This window comes from Clinocottus analis, unplaced genomic scaffold (genome assembly GCF_023055335.1).
Source record: "Clinocottus analis isolate CAN_PGR_092001 unplaced genomic scaffold, fCliAna1.0.p SCAF_9, whole genome shotgun sequence".
Classification (NCBI taxonomy): Eukaryota; Metazoa; Chordata; class Actinopteri; order Perciformes; family Cottidae; genus Clinocottus; species Clinocottus analis.
In genome coordinates this window covers 10,171,023-10,188,440 of record NW_027176251.1, presented here as the reverse complement: position 1 = coordinate 10,188,440, position 17,418 = coordinate 10,171,023, and the positions used below count along the sequence as shown (strand labels likewise).

Here is a 17,418-nt window from a genome sequence, read left to right as displayed (position 1 = left end):
CTATCAGCTGTCACAGTTATTTAATACATTTACTACAAAAACTCACGTCTAAGTAATTTTAACTGTTTATGTGGACTACAATGTTATAACTTTCCCATAAACCCCACTGTGCCGCTTTACCGCTGACTGAGGCCTTTGCTGAAAATGACAGTTAACAATTTGATCTCTTTCTTGCTTCAACAGAACGGTGAGGCGTCCCTCTTTGAGGTGAACATCCGTTACGTTGGCGGCTTGCTGGCGGCGTACTACCTGACAGGAGAGGAGGTAAGATTAATAGATGTCTGTTATCCCTCAGCTCTGGGGAGATCTGCGGCTTCCTTTATCCCCAACCATCGCCGCCGTTTGAATGATGAGCAGGCTTGCCGATGGGTGCAACTTCATGTGTGCCACGTTAAGTATTGTATAATTTTTCTTTAGCCAGTTGCTGTCATTTTTTTTTCCAGCTAGCTGAATTAAAAAAAAGTAACGCGATATTCCTGAGCAAAATTATTTTCTGTACTCTGATGATGGAGGGAAGCTCAAGATCACACTGTTGAGACAACTGAGAATATACGATGCTCTGTAAATCAATTCACTTTTTCTTTCTGGCTTTATTTTTGTCGCAATTTGTCCCCAACTGCAACAACAAAGCGTGTTGAAATACTCTTCCTTCTCCGAGAGGCTTCCTAAGCCTCCTCAGCCTCGTCTTATTGGTAGTTATCCAAGAACTTCATGTGTTATGTTCAGTAACATTGAGGAAATGGCTCAAAGCAAAACATCTGAAATGGGTGTACAGATTTGGGGAAAACATTTTGTAACTCTGTCTGAAAGAGGTGCAGGAGAACAAGGGTCAGTTAGTAGAACATGCATGACAGTTAAGTCATTTAAGAATTTAAAATAACAGGCTTGTTACCAGACCTTTTTATTTGATTTGAGTTTTTTCAATGTGAGTATTCTCTACCTTATTTCGTGGGTATATTGCTCCATCTTAGAAAGTTAAAAGAAAAGTCAAAAACACTTAATAATCAGCCCAAAGTATATGTGTATATATATATATATATATATATATATATATATATATATATATATATATATATATATATATATATATCTGCTGTCATTGCATTATCGTTGAATTACAATAGTAACAAAGTAATAATACTCAGAGGGTCATTGGGTCAAATCCTTTGTGAGTGAATGAGAATCGCTCTTCTCTGTTTGAAGAATGTGTCCTTGAAGAAGCCGCAGCGGCCACAATGAAGTGCGAAGGGCTGTGGTTACAATTGACAGCAACCAGGTGTGAAGCTTTGAAACTTTTATGAGCGTGAAGCTCGTCCTTGTCAGAAGAGACGAATGAACATCCTGGAAGCCTTGGCTGCATAAATAGAGTTTTGAAAATGGCCTGTGATAACCACACAGCACAAATGGGTCCAGTTCATTATCAATGCATTGTGGAGGCCGACGTGTCAGCCTAATGAGCATCCGCCCGGAGCAGCCTCCCGGAGCGTACACTCAGCGTACTCGCCGCGGCTGTAATGTTTTGAACGGCACTCAGTCGAAGAGGCTAAAAACTGTGACGAAGCAGAATTAATGTAAAGAGGATTCAGTGACATATAAACACTCAAGTCGGTTTAATGGACATTGATTTGCAAGCCGAGCGAGTTGAAGGGAGAGCAGCATTACATTCACCACCAATGCCGGATGAGTGAAATGTGACTACATTACTGGAGCAGAATATATTGTTGAATCCATTATCCCACATTCGCGTGCCAGTAATGCCATGCGAAGAAATGTTCTTTTATTTTATTCACTGAGCCATGGAAAGTTCTTTAGATGGCAAAGATAATGACATGCTCTAATAGGAATGTATGTGCGTGCAAAGAAACAGTGTGTTGTCCATAAAGTTTGCTTTATCTCGCTGTCACACAAGGACATTAGTGCCAAATAGTCTGAGTGAAGAAAACCTGTTGAAGAGAAAGAGCAGCTACCCTTTAACACCTTTACATAGTTTAGCAAGGATTACATTATACACTGCTGCCTTTTACTTCTGGTCCAGTTTGTGATTCTACCGGATTATTGCCAACAAATAAAAGAGTAAAAATGAAGCCATATGCATTGACAGGTAAATGTCAGGAAATCAAATTCTTCAAGGTCTTTGTGTGTGTGTATCATCTTCTGTGGTGTTGAACAACGAGAACTGACTCGTTGGTTGTGACTGTAGTTGGATTTTGATGTCGTAAATGGTGACAAACAGGTAGAAGGAGAATGGAAGACAATTTTGCACCGTAATATGACAGGGATGATTGTATGATTGCTACATTTCATTAAATCTGTATTGGGAAACAGCTAAAACACACAGAGTAGGTCACAAGCTCATTACGCCTCTATTTATACTCACTTTCTGATCAATTAGGGAATCACAGTGCAGGAATGCCCACATGTCAACATTGTTACCAAATGATCTTATATCATGTGAACATATAGTTTAATCTGAGTTTACAAGCACCACACCCGCAAACGGGGAAATGCTGCAAAGTGGATTTGAACTGAATCAAATGGGTAAAAGCAACCTCAATAAATCATTCTCCCTTTCACCACACTGGAGACATTATTGTGGTGGTTATTAGAGTTTCCATCATCTCTGTTGCTCACAAAGTTTTGCTCAGACAACTGTCGGCCGGCCTAGTCTTTGCGTTTGGACTTTCAGTACGTTGTGCTCCATCTTTCTTATGAGATGGAGCACAGCGTCTCAGTCGTCAGACGGATGTATCAATACCCTTTACCCCGGCAGGGTTATCCATCACAAGGCTCACTTGTGCGCCTTTTTTGAAGGGTCCCTGAGAGACAGATTTATAGCTACCTGATCCCAGCAGCCCCCCCCCCCCATCCTCCCATCATCCCTCCTCTCCCACACTCTCCCATTAGGGTCTTTTCCTCAGAGTCTGCTGCTCCATCCGAATGATAAAACCGACAGATTGAAGGTCTGTCGCTGCTGCAGAGACTTAAATCAACCGAGATACACTGTGGAAGACTATTACGAGATTGTGCATCCAGTTTGACCAGAGGACATTGGGCAGCTGGTGCCTCTGTAAATGATTGCTGGGGAGCCAACGGGTGCTGATTATGGCTCCTCGCGGGATGCAGTTTTGCCGGTGAAGTGCTTGAAGCAGAACTGGAGCAACACCTGACTATTAATAACCTCCTGTTGTTTTGACTGTGTGTGTGTGTACTATTTATATATGTGTTTTCATGGGGCCCCAGGAGGATCATGGTTAGTCTTTATGTCCTCAAGTTAAACGTCTTGTTCAATCGAGTCTGGCCGCAGCTTCTTTTGATGCTCTTTCATCTTTCACCGTCACACACTCCTGGCCCAGCCGAACGGCCCTAACAGAAGAGGCAATTACAGTACTGCAGGTGTTAGATGCAAGTGTCCTTCTGTGATGAGCCCACCTGTATGGCTATTTATTGATACCTGAAGGCTGCATTACCAACTTCTCTGTTAATTGTCTTTTGATTCATTGTTTAATTGTTAATCTTTGGCATTCAATTTGACCGACGAAACAGGGCCAGGCTTAGAGTTTCAAGCAATACTGAGCCACAGAGGAAAATAACAATGACACATAGGAAAAAGGGATATTAGGTGGAGGATGAAGGAGAGATAAAAGGAAATTTGCAGATATTCCCTCTGCTGTGTGCGCCCGTAGCTCCCCGCTCACCTGCCGGCAAAAGTCATCAGCGTGCGTACCGCCCACGCTGCCGTGACAAAGAGGCAGTTTAAAACATAAGGTTTTTGCCCACTGATATCCAAACACACATTTCTCCCCATGTCCACTCACTCACTCACTCACTCACTCTCTCTCTCTCTCTCTCTCTCTCTCTCTCTCTCTCTCTCTCTCTCTCTCTCTCTCTCTCTCTCTCTCTCTCTCTCTCTCTCTCTTCATGTTGCTCATGTTAGCCAACACGTCCACAAACAGTGTAGTGAAGTTGTATATGAACGCTGTGGCTATCCAGTTAGCCTAAGCCAGTGTTTTTCAACCTTTTTTCAGCTGCGGCACATTTTCAACGACCAAAAAAGTTGCAAAACGTCACATTGTAGCATATTACATCATATATGCTAAGTCAATTTTTGCGCTACCTATTGTCATAAAAGAGTATTTCATTACTAGGCCAGCCACTATATTGCTGGCTCGGACGCTCAACAATGGAAAATTATTTGCGGCAACTAAATAATATTTTTTTGGACCGATTAAGTAAAATTGAACATTTTCCAAGGGCGCACCTGACGATCTCTCTTTACAGAGTTTTGATACAAAAAATACGCTGATACAGATTTCTTTTTACGTGTATTTCAATTCAGTTCATTTGTCATGTACTAAGCAATAGATGCATCTATCCCCATCCCTGTCTTAAGAAGCTGTGCTCTTATCATAGAGCCTTTCTTATGTTTGAAATACTGGTTCAGTATGGCTCTCCATGTGTACATGTGTATTAGCATGAGTGCATGTTTTCAGGTGCTTTTGCATATATTCTATTAGCCCCTTTCTTCACCTCCATATAAGAACATGCATGTGTGTACAGTATGTAAACTCAACCTCAATTTCTCAACTGCATGCCGACATGCAGTCCTCGGTGTGCGTTTCATTTGTAAGTGTCCATTTATATGCATATAGATGTCTGTGGTGGTGAGACCTTGTGTCATCCCATCCCTTAGCGAGAACAGAGAACCGTGGAGGGAGAAAGGAAAAGGGGGTGAATTTAATCAGCCTTGTGTGAAAATTGCTCGTGGGCTGAGCTGAAGCAGCAGAGAAAGAGGGAGGCAGCAGCCGGCAGAGGAGAAGACAAACGTGTGTTCATAAGCTCATCAGTGAGAGGAAGAGATGAAGAGAGATGAAGTGGGAGAAGGAGCGAGGGATCAGGAAAGGTGAGAAAAAGAAGACGTGCGGTCATATGCTCATCAGCAAATGTGAGAGTGTATAAGGAGGTGATACAGAGTGGCAGGAGGAGAGGGAAGGAACAGCGTATGGAAGATATGAAGGAGTGGAAGATGCCATAAGTAGTATTCCTCGGTGGGGAGGGACAAAGGGTTCAAGAAAACTAATTTATCTAATTTTATATTGGCTACTTTTCGGGAGATACAGACGTTGAAAGTTTTATAGGACAGAAAGAGAAAAATCCTCTTGTGTAAAATGAAGACATAATTATTTTGAATAAACTGTATTTCCATTACAATAACATTTGATTTCCACTGCATTGTTAATGTAATAACACTGTCAGATTTTTCCACAGTTTTTATGACAATGCTTCTCTAAGCTGTTTAGATGCATAGGGGGAAATAATGGAAGTGTTCAGTATAGAAGTTGTAGAGACAGAGGTTATTGGTATATTTTCAGTATGGAAATTTGGACAAACTTACAAAGTACTGTTGCATGAATATTGTTGCGCGTTAAACTACGCAACGGTTTTAAAGCGAAGAGACATTTACTTGCAGATGTCCCTCAAGCTGCACCACCTTCCAAATCCATTCTGTTTAATCTTTATAAAGAAATAACTTTTTGTCAAATGCCGCAGTTTTCTGTTGTGCAAATACACTGCCTGGCCCAAAATAAAGTCGCCACCTGGATTCAACTACTACTGCCTGCTGTACCAGCCTGTGGGGGCAGTGCTGTGATCTGGGGTTGCTGCAGTTGCTCAGGTCTAGGTTCAGCAACGACCAGGTTCAGCAATCACCAGGTTATTCCATCAATGGATTTTTCTTCCCTGATGGCACGGTCATATTCCAAGATGACAATGCCAGGATCCATCGGGCTCAAATTGTGAAAGAGTGGTTCAGGGTGCATGAGACATCATTCGCACACATGGAGTCCAGACCTTAACCCCATTGAGAATCATTGAGATGTGCTGGAGAAGGCTTTGCGCAGCGGTCAGACTCTACCATCATCAATACAAGATCTTGGTGAGAAATGAATGCAACACTGGATGGAAATAAATCTTGTGACATTGCAGAAGACTATCGAAACAATGCCACACCGAATGTGTGCCGTAATCAAAGCTAATCAAAGGCGGTCCAACGAAATATTAGTGTGTGACCTTTTTTTTTTGGTGGCGTCTTTTTTTTGGCTTGGCAGTGTATGTCATCTTCAGTACCAGCATGCATGGCATTGAAATAGATATTCAGCCAACAACTTGAATAATACGAGGCAGCTGTGGCTCAGCAGGTAGAGCGAAACGTCCATTAATCACAAGATTGATGGTTAGATCCCCAGCTCCTCGTGTCAAAGCGTCCTTGGGCAAGACTCTAAACCTTGAATTGCTGTGGAAGAGGAAGGGAAAACAGAAAATACTAGGGGGAAAAACTCTGAATTCATAACATACTTTGCCAAAAGATGAAGATTGGTCTTTTAAGAGTTCCCGGGTACTGACTGCTGATTGTTTGGCCAATGACAATCTATCAGTCAGGGCAATTTTTATTCATATTTTTCTCTACTCTAGCTTGCAACTGCAGTTCACCTGTTCTGAGAAGCAGGAACCGGCAGCAGGTAATGCTAGACAGCTGTCAGCCCCTCTGTATATGACAGACATGTCGGTGCACATGCATATGTTTTATTTACACATAGCCAAAAACTGACTACAGCTTAGGACGTATACAGAATATGAAGCAAGAGTTAGTCTGTTGTTGCGTTAACAGTTATTCAGTGCGTCAATAGACTTCATTAAGACAGACAGATGGGGAGGAGAGTCATGAGAAGCAAGTGGAGAGGCGGAAGGGGAAAGCATGCACAAACAAAGAAAGGAGAAGAAAGACAAATGCTAAGCCAGAGAGAGAGATGAGGGGGGAGTGGGAACATAAATGAGAGGAAAAAGGAGAAAGACATACTGTAAATAGAGAGGAGTATATGTATTATGTATAATTGGTGGCAGCCATATTATGGACCTCATTTTACCCGGCTGTCACGCCAACAAAGAAAGGTCAAAGCCCTTGTTCTAAAAATAATCTTCACACCGCTGCGCAAATCAAGGCATATGTTTTCTGAGAATTAAAATTCTACCCTGGTTCCCCTTGGGAGGAAATAAACACTTTTCTCATCTCGTCACCTGCTTCTGAGTCGACCGCCATTTTTACCTGTTTCTGGGATGAGGGAGAAACTGTGACTGTTGGAAGGAAAAGGGCACGAGTCTAACCTTTTCTACGTATAAGCACTGGAGCTGCAACGTACTGTGACATTCCAGGTTGGTTTGTTATCTACTTTAGTGGATAAACTTTAATCTTTATTTATGTCCCAGTGGCATCACAGTATATATACCACAATTTAAAATATGTTTCTTTGTGAGGGAATGGTGAGTGAGGGGTATAGTGTTTTGTTCTAGTCAATGTTGTTTTTCTGTCTAATTTGGATGACCCATTTCTGTCTCCAAACATGGTTTTATTTTAGGTCATAACACAGGACAGCGCTCACACACAGACAATATGAACATTACACATATCACGACGAGAAATATGCAGTCAATTGAAAACTCCCATCAGAGATGACAGTTTCTTTCTCTGTTTTCTACTTTGACGTTTATTTTCTTCTTTTTTTTCTCTGTCACAGCACCTTTTGGTTGCCGAGGCAGATTCAGTTGTCATGTTGGTTTACAGTGTGTGCAGCTTGTTTTAACGGGAACACAGTTTGTCCTGAGACTGAAGGATTTGACCTTTACTCTCCTGCTTAGAACAACGTGCAGAACAAGTTGATATTCACAATGCAGCGAATGTCGATCAGCTTGTCTCAATCTCAAGCTGATATGCAGGAAGTCATTCCGGCAGCGTCTCCAGAAAAATATCCAAGTCCCCTGACCTTTTTTGAAGCAATGCGGCTGAATTCCAAATGATAAAGTTAAATAGAGATTAGTTTTTTAAAAAAAAGTTTAAGTTTATATTATGATATACGCATCATACATTTTTTTTTAATGTTGTGAAATTGATATATTGAAATTGCAAATATATATTCAACCCTCTGGGCTGTGTTTTCATTATGATGTATGGCAGGACCAAAATTGCATTTTTGTTTTTTTGGGATGCCTAAGCTTTTCTCTGCATGTTTGACATTTTCTCAGTATAGAGACTGACCCACAGGTGGTCATCGTTCAAAATGTTCCAAACATTATACAAATCAAATGATATCTAACAAGAAGCAGAATCATCACGGGACAGTGGACTATCTCTGAGCAATTACATTTCACATGGTATCAAAACAACACTAAACATCTTATTTCACATTAATTTCATACATGGTACACGATGGCGAATTCTGCACCTCAGGCTCAGGGGCATCAGAGTGCTTTTAAAGGAAAAGATCATTCGCTTAGTCATGAATGATACCAGGCCCCACCACACCTTCTGGTGATGTTCCATCCTAATTTGACCTCTTTTCCTACTGCGCTGAAGTTGCACCCTTCGCCCCTGGCTTCCATATTACCAAATGTCAGCTGCCAGGCCGTATTATGCACCTACGCCGTGCAACACGGACTGTGTGCTGTGTCCCACGGAATCAAAAACATGTGATCTGAATTATGTTTTTACAGAAGCATGGGTGCAATTACATCCTTTTCATCTGTTGTTATCAGCTTGGTGGAACTGGACTTTTGTATTCTTGTCTCTTCCTTCTTGCAGGTTTGTAGCTCGGCCGAGTTTAAAAGGCTGCTCTGCATGCAGCGTTACGTCTCCTCACCTCAATTCTGTCTCTGATTAATGCAGCACGTCGTCCACGATAGCGTTTCAGTTCTAGACCTGCTCTGGTATCTCTTGGACTTCCTCTTTCAACAAATTATTGTTCAAAATCATGCACCATAATTAATACAGTTCAGCATTCATACTGAAGTATGATTATGCCTAACGTCCCCTGTGTTTGAGCTTAAGCAGCCAATGAGAGCCCACTGTGCCTATCTGCTTCAACTCATCTTCCTCCCATCACCCACTGCAGCAGACAGCAACAGAGATATGATATCCTCCCAGCTGTGACCGTGTGTCCCAGTGGAGATAAATTAATGCCAGGTGATTTTATTCTTTTTCCACGGTGCAGTCGGTTACTGTATATGGGAAGCCAATTGAATAAACCTGAGCCTCAGTGGTCCAGCGGGTGTTGATATTCATCAGTGGGCAAGGAGAGGATCGCTTTAAAGAAGGGAATGCTCTCCTGCAAGTTGAAGGGTACTGTGCCTTTTCCAGCTCCCCATCCCCCATCGCACTGGGCTGCCTCTTACATAAGCCGTGCTGAGAGGCATAGAAAATTGGAAAAATATAGTCTGTTTGAAATTGGAGATACAGGATACATTGTACCAACATTGGTGATCTCCTGACGCTTCCATTAGCGCCACCATCAGGTCAAAATTTGAAGGTGTCCATTCCTGCAAACTTGTCACGTTTCCGTCAGCCTCAGCACTTAGTACTGGTTTTATCTGGCTTCAGAGCTGCATGCAACTGATCGATACCAGCTAAAAGACTTTTGAGTACAAGGATATGCAATCTAGCCGTTGATGTACTATAAGTTAAATAGTGATGGTTTTATGACCTAATTGGAATACACAGTTTCCTTCACATTAGCACTTTATATTCTTCTAAACTGACATTTCCTTCTAATTGCAACATACCCGATGTCAAACTCACTCGTGTTTCTTTTTATACCACAAGGCTTGCCTTCTGCAAATGTTAGCTAATTAGGAATGTTTTGCTTTGCACCATAAAAACAGGAATACATTTGCACAAAGCCTGGTAGTGCATACTGTATTACAATAGCTTTAACAATGTGTTCGGGGGGGGGGGAATGAATTACAAAACTCGCTCCTGCGTGCCTGTATTGCCTCTCCGTACGTGTGGTCTGCTGCCTGTGTGAGAGCAGCGGCTGCCTTTGCATTTTCGCTGTTTGTTGTCCTTCTGCTGAAGAGCCGAAAAGTGGTCTTGGAGGAAATTAAATTTCCTTAGATCTAACTGGATCATCATAATCGCAGGGTAACCTGCCGCTGTCGTTCCAGCTGCAGGCTTAGTCGTGAAAGGAAAGCTCCTCATCCCAAACCCTCATTCTGCTCTGTGTACAAACACCTAATCCCATTTGTGCAGAGTTAGAATAACTGTGCGCCACTCCTCTTATACACCTTTCGCTTGAATTATGGAATTAAGAGGCACTGGATTAGAACAACATCTCATAACCAGCCGCTCACACATCTTGTATTATAGCTTGTTCAAATGTTGTCCTTTATGCACCAGAGTGTCCCGCGTATTTAATAATATCTTGTACAGCCGTGTAATAATAATTCACTCACTGAATGAACCTGTCACTCAAAAATAAGACCGTAGCTTGTTGGCAGCCATGCTGGGTCTCGTAGGATACGTTTCTGTGAATCTTTGGATTACATTATTAAGAAGAACAGGAATAGTGTTTTTATGCAGTAAAAATTACACAAGAACTTCACTTTTCTGCATATTGATGCGTCTCCGCTTTCTCTCAATCAGTCTATTAGTTTTCTCTTTGCATGAGCCCCTCTTCTTGTCTTCATATTTTAGTGGTACATAACATTCTTGCTGGAGTAATTGGACTCAGCCTGGAGGAGCTTTGGCACAGGTCCAAATGAGTCCAAACCTCAATAGAAGCCCTGCTGAGAAACTGATGAAATTTGTGTGCTTTTTTTCCCTTTCCACAAGTCACGCCAGTCAGTAAAGACCAGGCCAAACAAATTAAATCCAGGGGATCATTAGGCTGTTCTTAATGATGTCAGTCTGGTGGCATCCAGGCCTTTTCATGCAGACTTTGCATAGCTCACAGTCCCAAGGTTGTATTTATAAGCTTCACTGCTCCTCTCTGTCCATCTGCAATTAAAGGAGAAAGGGGTCTTTTCATGCCTGGAAGGATGAACTGAAGACATTTGAGCAATCCAAGACTTCAATATCTGCTTTTGATTGACAGCCTAGAAAGTGTTACTATTTCACCAGAGGCAAGTATTGCTTTTAGATGTTTTTCCAAGCTCAAAGACAGAAGAATTAGATTTAGTGAAAGCGGCCCCATTATTGCCTCAGTACACTTTACAGCATTATTTAAGGGGTCAATGAGCTGGCTTTTAACAGTGAGAGTATCGATCGCGGTGACTTTGGCTGCAATCAATGCCTTCCTGGAAATGGAGAGTGTGTGTGTGGTGGGACTGGTGGCTGATTTGTTGCTGGAGAGCTTGAAAGACTTGGTGATGCATACAGATCATGTAGTTTACGGTAAAATTACTTAGTGACGCATGCAGATCAGGTAGTTTACATATTTATGGTCGAATACATAAAGAAGAACAAAAGAACTGTTCTTGTTAGCGGTCAGAGTTTATGAAGCGATGGCAGACTTGAAGGCTGCAGCCTCTGAATGTGTTCGACCCTACACTGCTTGTCTACTTTCATTTGTATTAGACATATTGCGGTCCCATTTTCCCCACACCGCTTCTGATACTTGAGCCATACCAGTGTGTTAAAAAAAAAAGAAGCAGTTATTATTATTTTATAGCAAGTTGTGTACTACTAACCCGGTGTTGATGCTATCGGTATTGTATGGTCTGGCTCAGGTAAATCTTTTGTAAAGCATGAACAAATGAATATTGCCAAATTGCTGACATTTTTCCCGCTCTGGCTCAGGTTTCACTCTTGCACCCTGGCGATCAGTTGAAGTCTCAAGTAAATAAGCTGATGCATGATATTTTAACTTGATTCAGGCTGTGGAGGCATTTCAGACTCAGATATCCGTATCGGAATAACTTATGCTTGTAATGTATTGTATTTTCCAACATGTCTGTTCATATTTTTTTAATTCAGAGTGAGTTGATGAGTTGTGTAGACGCCTAACAAATATCAAGTGTGAAATTAGGACAGCAAACAGGGTATTGAAGTTTGGCCAGGAGTGTTTGCTATTGTTTAGTCGAAGCTGAAATGAAATCGAGAAACATGGCAATTTGAAATGATTACACTTGTTGTGCAAGCCTAAACAAACACCATAGCTCAGGCAACCGAGAGGGTAGTTTGAATTCAGACAATGTTGGCCATAACAGCTTTTTATTCAAATCAAGACCCTGTGGAATTGGTTGGGTGGCGGCCTCTCTAAATATGAGCGAGAAAGATAAATGTTTGTGCAAGCGTGAATTTGCACATCTTTGTTTGTGTGTGTGTCTGTGTGTGTGTGTGTGTGTCTGTGCGTGTGTGTGTGTGTGTGTGTGCATGTATTGTTTGTCTCCAAAACAATAACTCTTCACCAAATATGAAAGAAGCAGCACATTGAATATGATGTCCCGCACCCCAAAAAACATCCACACAGTGCCACAAAGGAGCGTCTGAACAGGAGAGAGGACAGCCGCAGCCTCGCAACAAACAAGCTGGTACTGAACTGCGAAGATTGTTGACAGCCAAGTTGATTCAAAGTGGATTTTCGGTCAAGAGGAAGACTTGAGCTACAATATTGCCACAGATGCAGCATGTCAACAATATGAAAAATCGTCCAATTTTGCCTAGAAGACTAAGTCTGTCTTATTGAATTCCATTTGGGCTGAATAATGTCTGCGTGCCGTCCCCAGTGCAGCGATACGGCACAAACAGCCGCGGCTTTTCAATTCCAGATGTAATTGAGTGTGTGTTTTTCATGAAGCTGCAGTGGCCATTAATTGAGCACATAAAAAGCAGCACATTAATTGTGGGACAGGTTAGAAAGCCTACTTGCAGTAATCAATTAGATAATAAATAATGAATGAAATCTCCTCATTCGCAGCCTGGGGAAATTCAATTATTTATCATACTCACTTGTTCCCTGGAGGAACCTCCACGTCTGTGTAACAGCTCAGGTAAATTATTGGCTTAACATCTTTACCACAGACGACTGCAGGATCATGTGTGGAGCAGCGAGCCGTCAGCCCCCAATGCACACACACACACACATACAAACACACACGCAGGTACATAGAGAGAAACGCCCATGCACACACACTCAAACATTAAAACATTATCCTGATCCCAGGCGGAGGCGGTAATTGATCTGTTTCTTCATATTTAGTTTAACACAACTAGCTAATGAGCCGGGCCTCTTAGCAGTCAAGCAAGCAGCGATTTGGAAGCACTCCCCTCGGATCTGATGATTGGGGAGGATGAACGGCTGTCAGGGTCGGGCCAACTGCTCCTCGCTCTTCCTCACCAACAAATAGCCCGTTCCCCGGCTTCAATGTGTCATTACGGCTGCAGTGCATGTACTTTTGCTCGCTGTGCGAGTAATGGAGCCCGGTCTCGCCGCTGCTGAGATGTCCTTCACCCGTCAATCAAAAGGACGTGTCCAGACACGGTTCCTGATGCAATGATGATATACTGTCTCGTGTAAAAAATGAGTTTGTTCCAAAGTTGCGGTCATGACTTGCAACATTGAGTTGTCTCCGCTCGAAGTCTATTTTCTCCCCCTTAGTTCTCTACCTTTTTTTTTTTATTATCTCATTTCTGCCCATTTTCCTCTTTTCAGCTTTATCTTCTTTTTCTTTATTTGTAGCATTGGTCCAAGACCCTGCCAGCTGAATGCATGGCTTCTCTCTCCCCCTTTTGTGTTCTCCAGTAGTGGTGTAACTCTAAGCTGCACACGACGTGAGGTTGCCCTGGGATAAAGGAGTTGGCTCACAAACTCCACCTGAGGTATTTACGCTTCACAGTGCGTTTGAGGAAAGGGGGGACGCAAACGGAGCGTCCCGCCCGGGCCTGAGGGAGAGTCTGTGTTCACAGCCTCCCTTTAGCAAGGGGAGTTAATAAATCTTAGTGTTGGGTTGACAGAGTTCGCTTTCTCAATCTCTCACTCCGTTCTCCCCCTCTGGCATTGAAGATCACATACTGTACACAACCAATCAAAGCACAAAATCTGATGAACGGAGCAGGACAAACGTGTGTCCTCGCTCAGTTCTCTTGCTCCCCTTCAATCTTTACAATCAGCCTTTCTTGACTCAGAGTTCACGGTCCCTCGTGGCTGCACGAGGCAAAACCATTCACACAGAAACCTCTCCAGGGCTTTTTCAAAGACAGCTTCCATCCTCGACACTGCCATAAATTATAATCCTGTTTCCTGTTTATGTAAATTAAATATTGTTCCTCTCCAACGCTCTTTTTATCTGCTCACATGAATCTCATTGGTATTTTTCTGTCACCTCAGTTATCTGCTGCGGTGCCGCAGTCCACCTAGATGAAGGGATGAGATCAGAGAATAGACTTTTCTACTGCGATTGATCGCTCTCAGGCACTACCGCAAATTGATCTATTTGATTTGATTCTCTTGCTTTTAATACTCACAATCCCGCGGTGCGGTTCGTGTCTTGGTGAGGCCGAGCGTGGCCATCGGTTGACTGATGGCTCGCCGCCGCCGCCGCCGCTGTGGACATGCAGCTCGCGTCGCACGGCTCATGAGCTGCCTGTGTTACAGCTCGACGGTCGAGGTCTGATTGATGCCAGAGAACACATTTACTTATGGCAAGCACATATCACACTGTAATGACTGCAAAACTGCCCTGCCTAGGAAAAGCAAACGCTCAAAGAAAATCAATCCTGAGTGTTTTACAACTATAACCCTGCAACAGCCAGTGCCGGGGTTTGGAAAGCCATTCGCCCATCAGTCACAAGCCACAGTCGAGGCTTACAGTCTGCCTGCCTAGTCATGCAGGAAATACAATATCTGTGTGTTCACGCTGTACTTTATAATCCCAAGGAAGGGGTGTAGTGTACAACGCATGTACAGTATTCTCTCAAAACAATTTGCAGCTTCACATTTACAGTTACATACAGCTTGTGGTCTGACACATGCTGCACACACGGGTGTGAATCAGAAAAAACAACACTTGCACAGTGTTGGGAAATCAGTATAAAAAGCATAGAAGCCATTCTGTCCCTGCAATTGATAAGACCTAGTTTGTGTTCTCACACTGTACTGCAGTGTATTCAGGTAGAGCTAAAACAATTGATTCATCATTTGCTATACCGTTTAATTTGCAACTATTGAAGTATTTTTTTTCTTGCAAAAATGTCAACTTTTCATCTGTTTAAGTGTTGATTTGCTACTTTCCTTTAGATAGTGTGATAACAAACTGAACGTGTTTAAGAGTTAAACGTTCCCTTGAGGAGACTGTGAAGGCCGTCTTTTCCATTATATAGACCAATCACAGCAAGTCATCACAAAAGTAATTTGCCGAATAATCAATAACTAAAAAATCTTTAGTTGCAGGCCTAGTTTGAGCTATGTGCTGTGTTTCTGCTGTTAGTCTGTATGGTAAGTGTGTGTGCAAAGTACAACATATTGCAAGCTAACACACTCCCCTCTCTCAATCTCAACCAAAAATCAAACCTCATTTAGCTTCAATGTATTGCTGGCTGGTGTCCATCATGTCATTATTCATGTTTTGTGTTTTATTTTTGATGAATCATTGTGCCTAAAAGGTTTCTTTGTAAACATTACAAACATTAATCACACTCAACCTTGTGAAGTCGACAGTATTTAGTGCCTTCTCAAGTATAAATTGCTTGTTTAATGTAAATACAGACCTCATTTGTCCTTTTCTTGTTTTTCTTTGCATAGTCCTTTTTTTATCATTGGCTTTGCAGATATCTTCATTTTGCCGTGTGGGTCATTTGTTTGATTGTTTACTCTTGGGAAGCCTCACAATACAAGCTGCCCTTTTCCAACTGGGAGGTGTAAACCTCCCACAAGCAGATTTTAACGGCAGTTGCTCAGGTAAAACATGAATATCAGTCATTTACTGTCCGTGTTCAGACGTTTTGAAGCCTTGGAAACCATCCTCTTCGTACTTGTAGGAAGTGTGCTGCCGTATGTGCATGACATTCGTATTAGACGATATTCTGCTACCTTCTGTCTGCGATAATGTACAGGTGAAGATGAATGCCGACTTTACAAAAAGGATTTTGTATTCACGCTCTGCAGTGGCTCGGGGATAGTGAACCCATCACTCTGAGAAGGTTAGAAATGGGATTATACTGCATTCTGACTGTCGGGGTGAAAGGAAGTTTGATATATTGGTTAATATGCATGCAGGCTTAAGTTAACAGTGTAGCCTGTTCCCAAGTGGAGAGGTGTGTGGATCAGGTATTACTCTGCTGAAATCCCAGAACTGGTCTTTTCTGGAAAGTAGGACAACTTCTTTTTCTGCAGGAAGGTATTTTATCACCAGGTGACAGTATCCAGGTGGCAGACGTCACGCTTTGTGGGTACAAATGTGAAGCAAACAAATTGAACCTTAAAAGTGAGGGCTCAGATTATGGCACCGTGGATGTGCACGCTGACGTGTCTCTATAGACTAAATACAAACTGGCAGAAATACACAAAGCCTTTACACACACACACATAAGCCCAAAAAAAGAACCTGCGTGTGGGAAGAAAGACGGAAGTGAAAAATCTATTATTTGTGGCTTCAGTTTTAATTTAACAGCTGGGATATTGTTAAAAAACATGCTTGCTGTTGCATTTATTCATTCTTACAAGTTAGGACGTATGACACAAGACCTTGTACCTTAGTTTTGCATGTGTCGATGCATACATGAGGTGCTGATTATGTGCCTTAAAGTGTGGCCAAAATTTCACAAAGCCATTTGATTTCTGTGGAACAGAAAGTGTTCAGCTGTTTTTTTTCTTGCGCAATTAAATCTAATCTGGTCTAAATAATACACAAAGACAGAAAGAAAGAGTTAATGAATGAAAAGTGCTTAAGATGTTTATTTCTCAGAGACATGAAATAACTTTACTGTCATTAATGTGGCAGGAAGTTGGAGATGTGTTTACGTGTGTTTGGACAGAAAGCAAAGTACATGTTTGTCCATTTAGGCAGCATGACATTTGGGGGGAAGGCAAGTTAAAAATATTTCTCAAACAAAAAGGAAAATAATGCGCGCAGAAATTTGGCTTTACAATATGTCTGAACACGCATACGCTAACAGAAACTCAACACCGCATTAATCATGTGTCAGAGCAGAAAGGATTGTTTACTTCCTGTTTAATACGGCCTGTCCTCAATGGGAAGCATTTATTGGGCTTTTTGGCAGAGATGCATATGAGGAATAACTGCAGAATCATAGAAATGTGTGTGATGCTGTTTATTGAACTCAAGCCGGCTGAAAATAAAGTTACTTTTTGCCTTCAACATATATTTTCTGCCCCGAGTGACATGCAAAAATATTGGAACCAGGAATGAATGAGGATCAAAATCGATAAGCAGAATAGGGATTGATCAAATCTGAAGCAATAACTCTTATCGGTCTCTTCCTCCTTGTTTCTTTTGTGGAGCAGCATCAGTCCAGCGGGCAGATTGTACATGGCTTTGGTTCCCAGCTGGTCTGGGTCTGATTAACACGGGGAGAGGGGCCCGGGTATCGCTCCATCAGGGGCCGCTGATCGGGGGCCCGTTAATGTGGCGGTGCAG

The 17,418-nt window shown here is 42.2% G+C and overlaps 1 protein-coding gene across 1 annotated transcript in view; it reads left to right on the top strand.

Moving 5' to 3' along the window:
* Nucleotides 1-17,418, top strand: part of LOC137781667 (mannosyl-oligosaccharide 1,2-alpha-mannosidase IA) — a 156,602-nt gene that overhangs the window by 103,404 nt on the left and 35,780 nt on the right. The window contains exon 4 of the mRNA XM_068570567.1: nt 184-264. Coding sequence (XP_068426668.1) covers nt 184-264 — 81 coding nt within the window. The remainder of the gene's footprint in view (nt 1-183; nt 265-17,418) is intronic.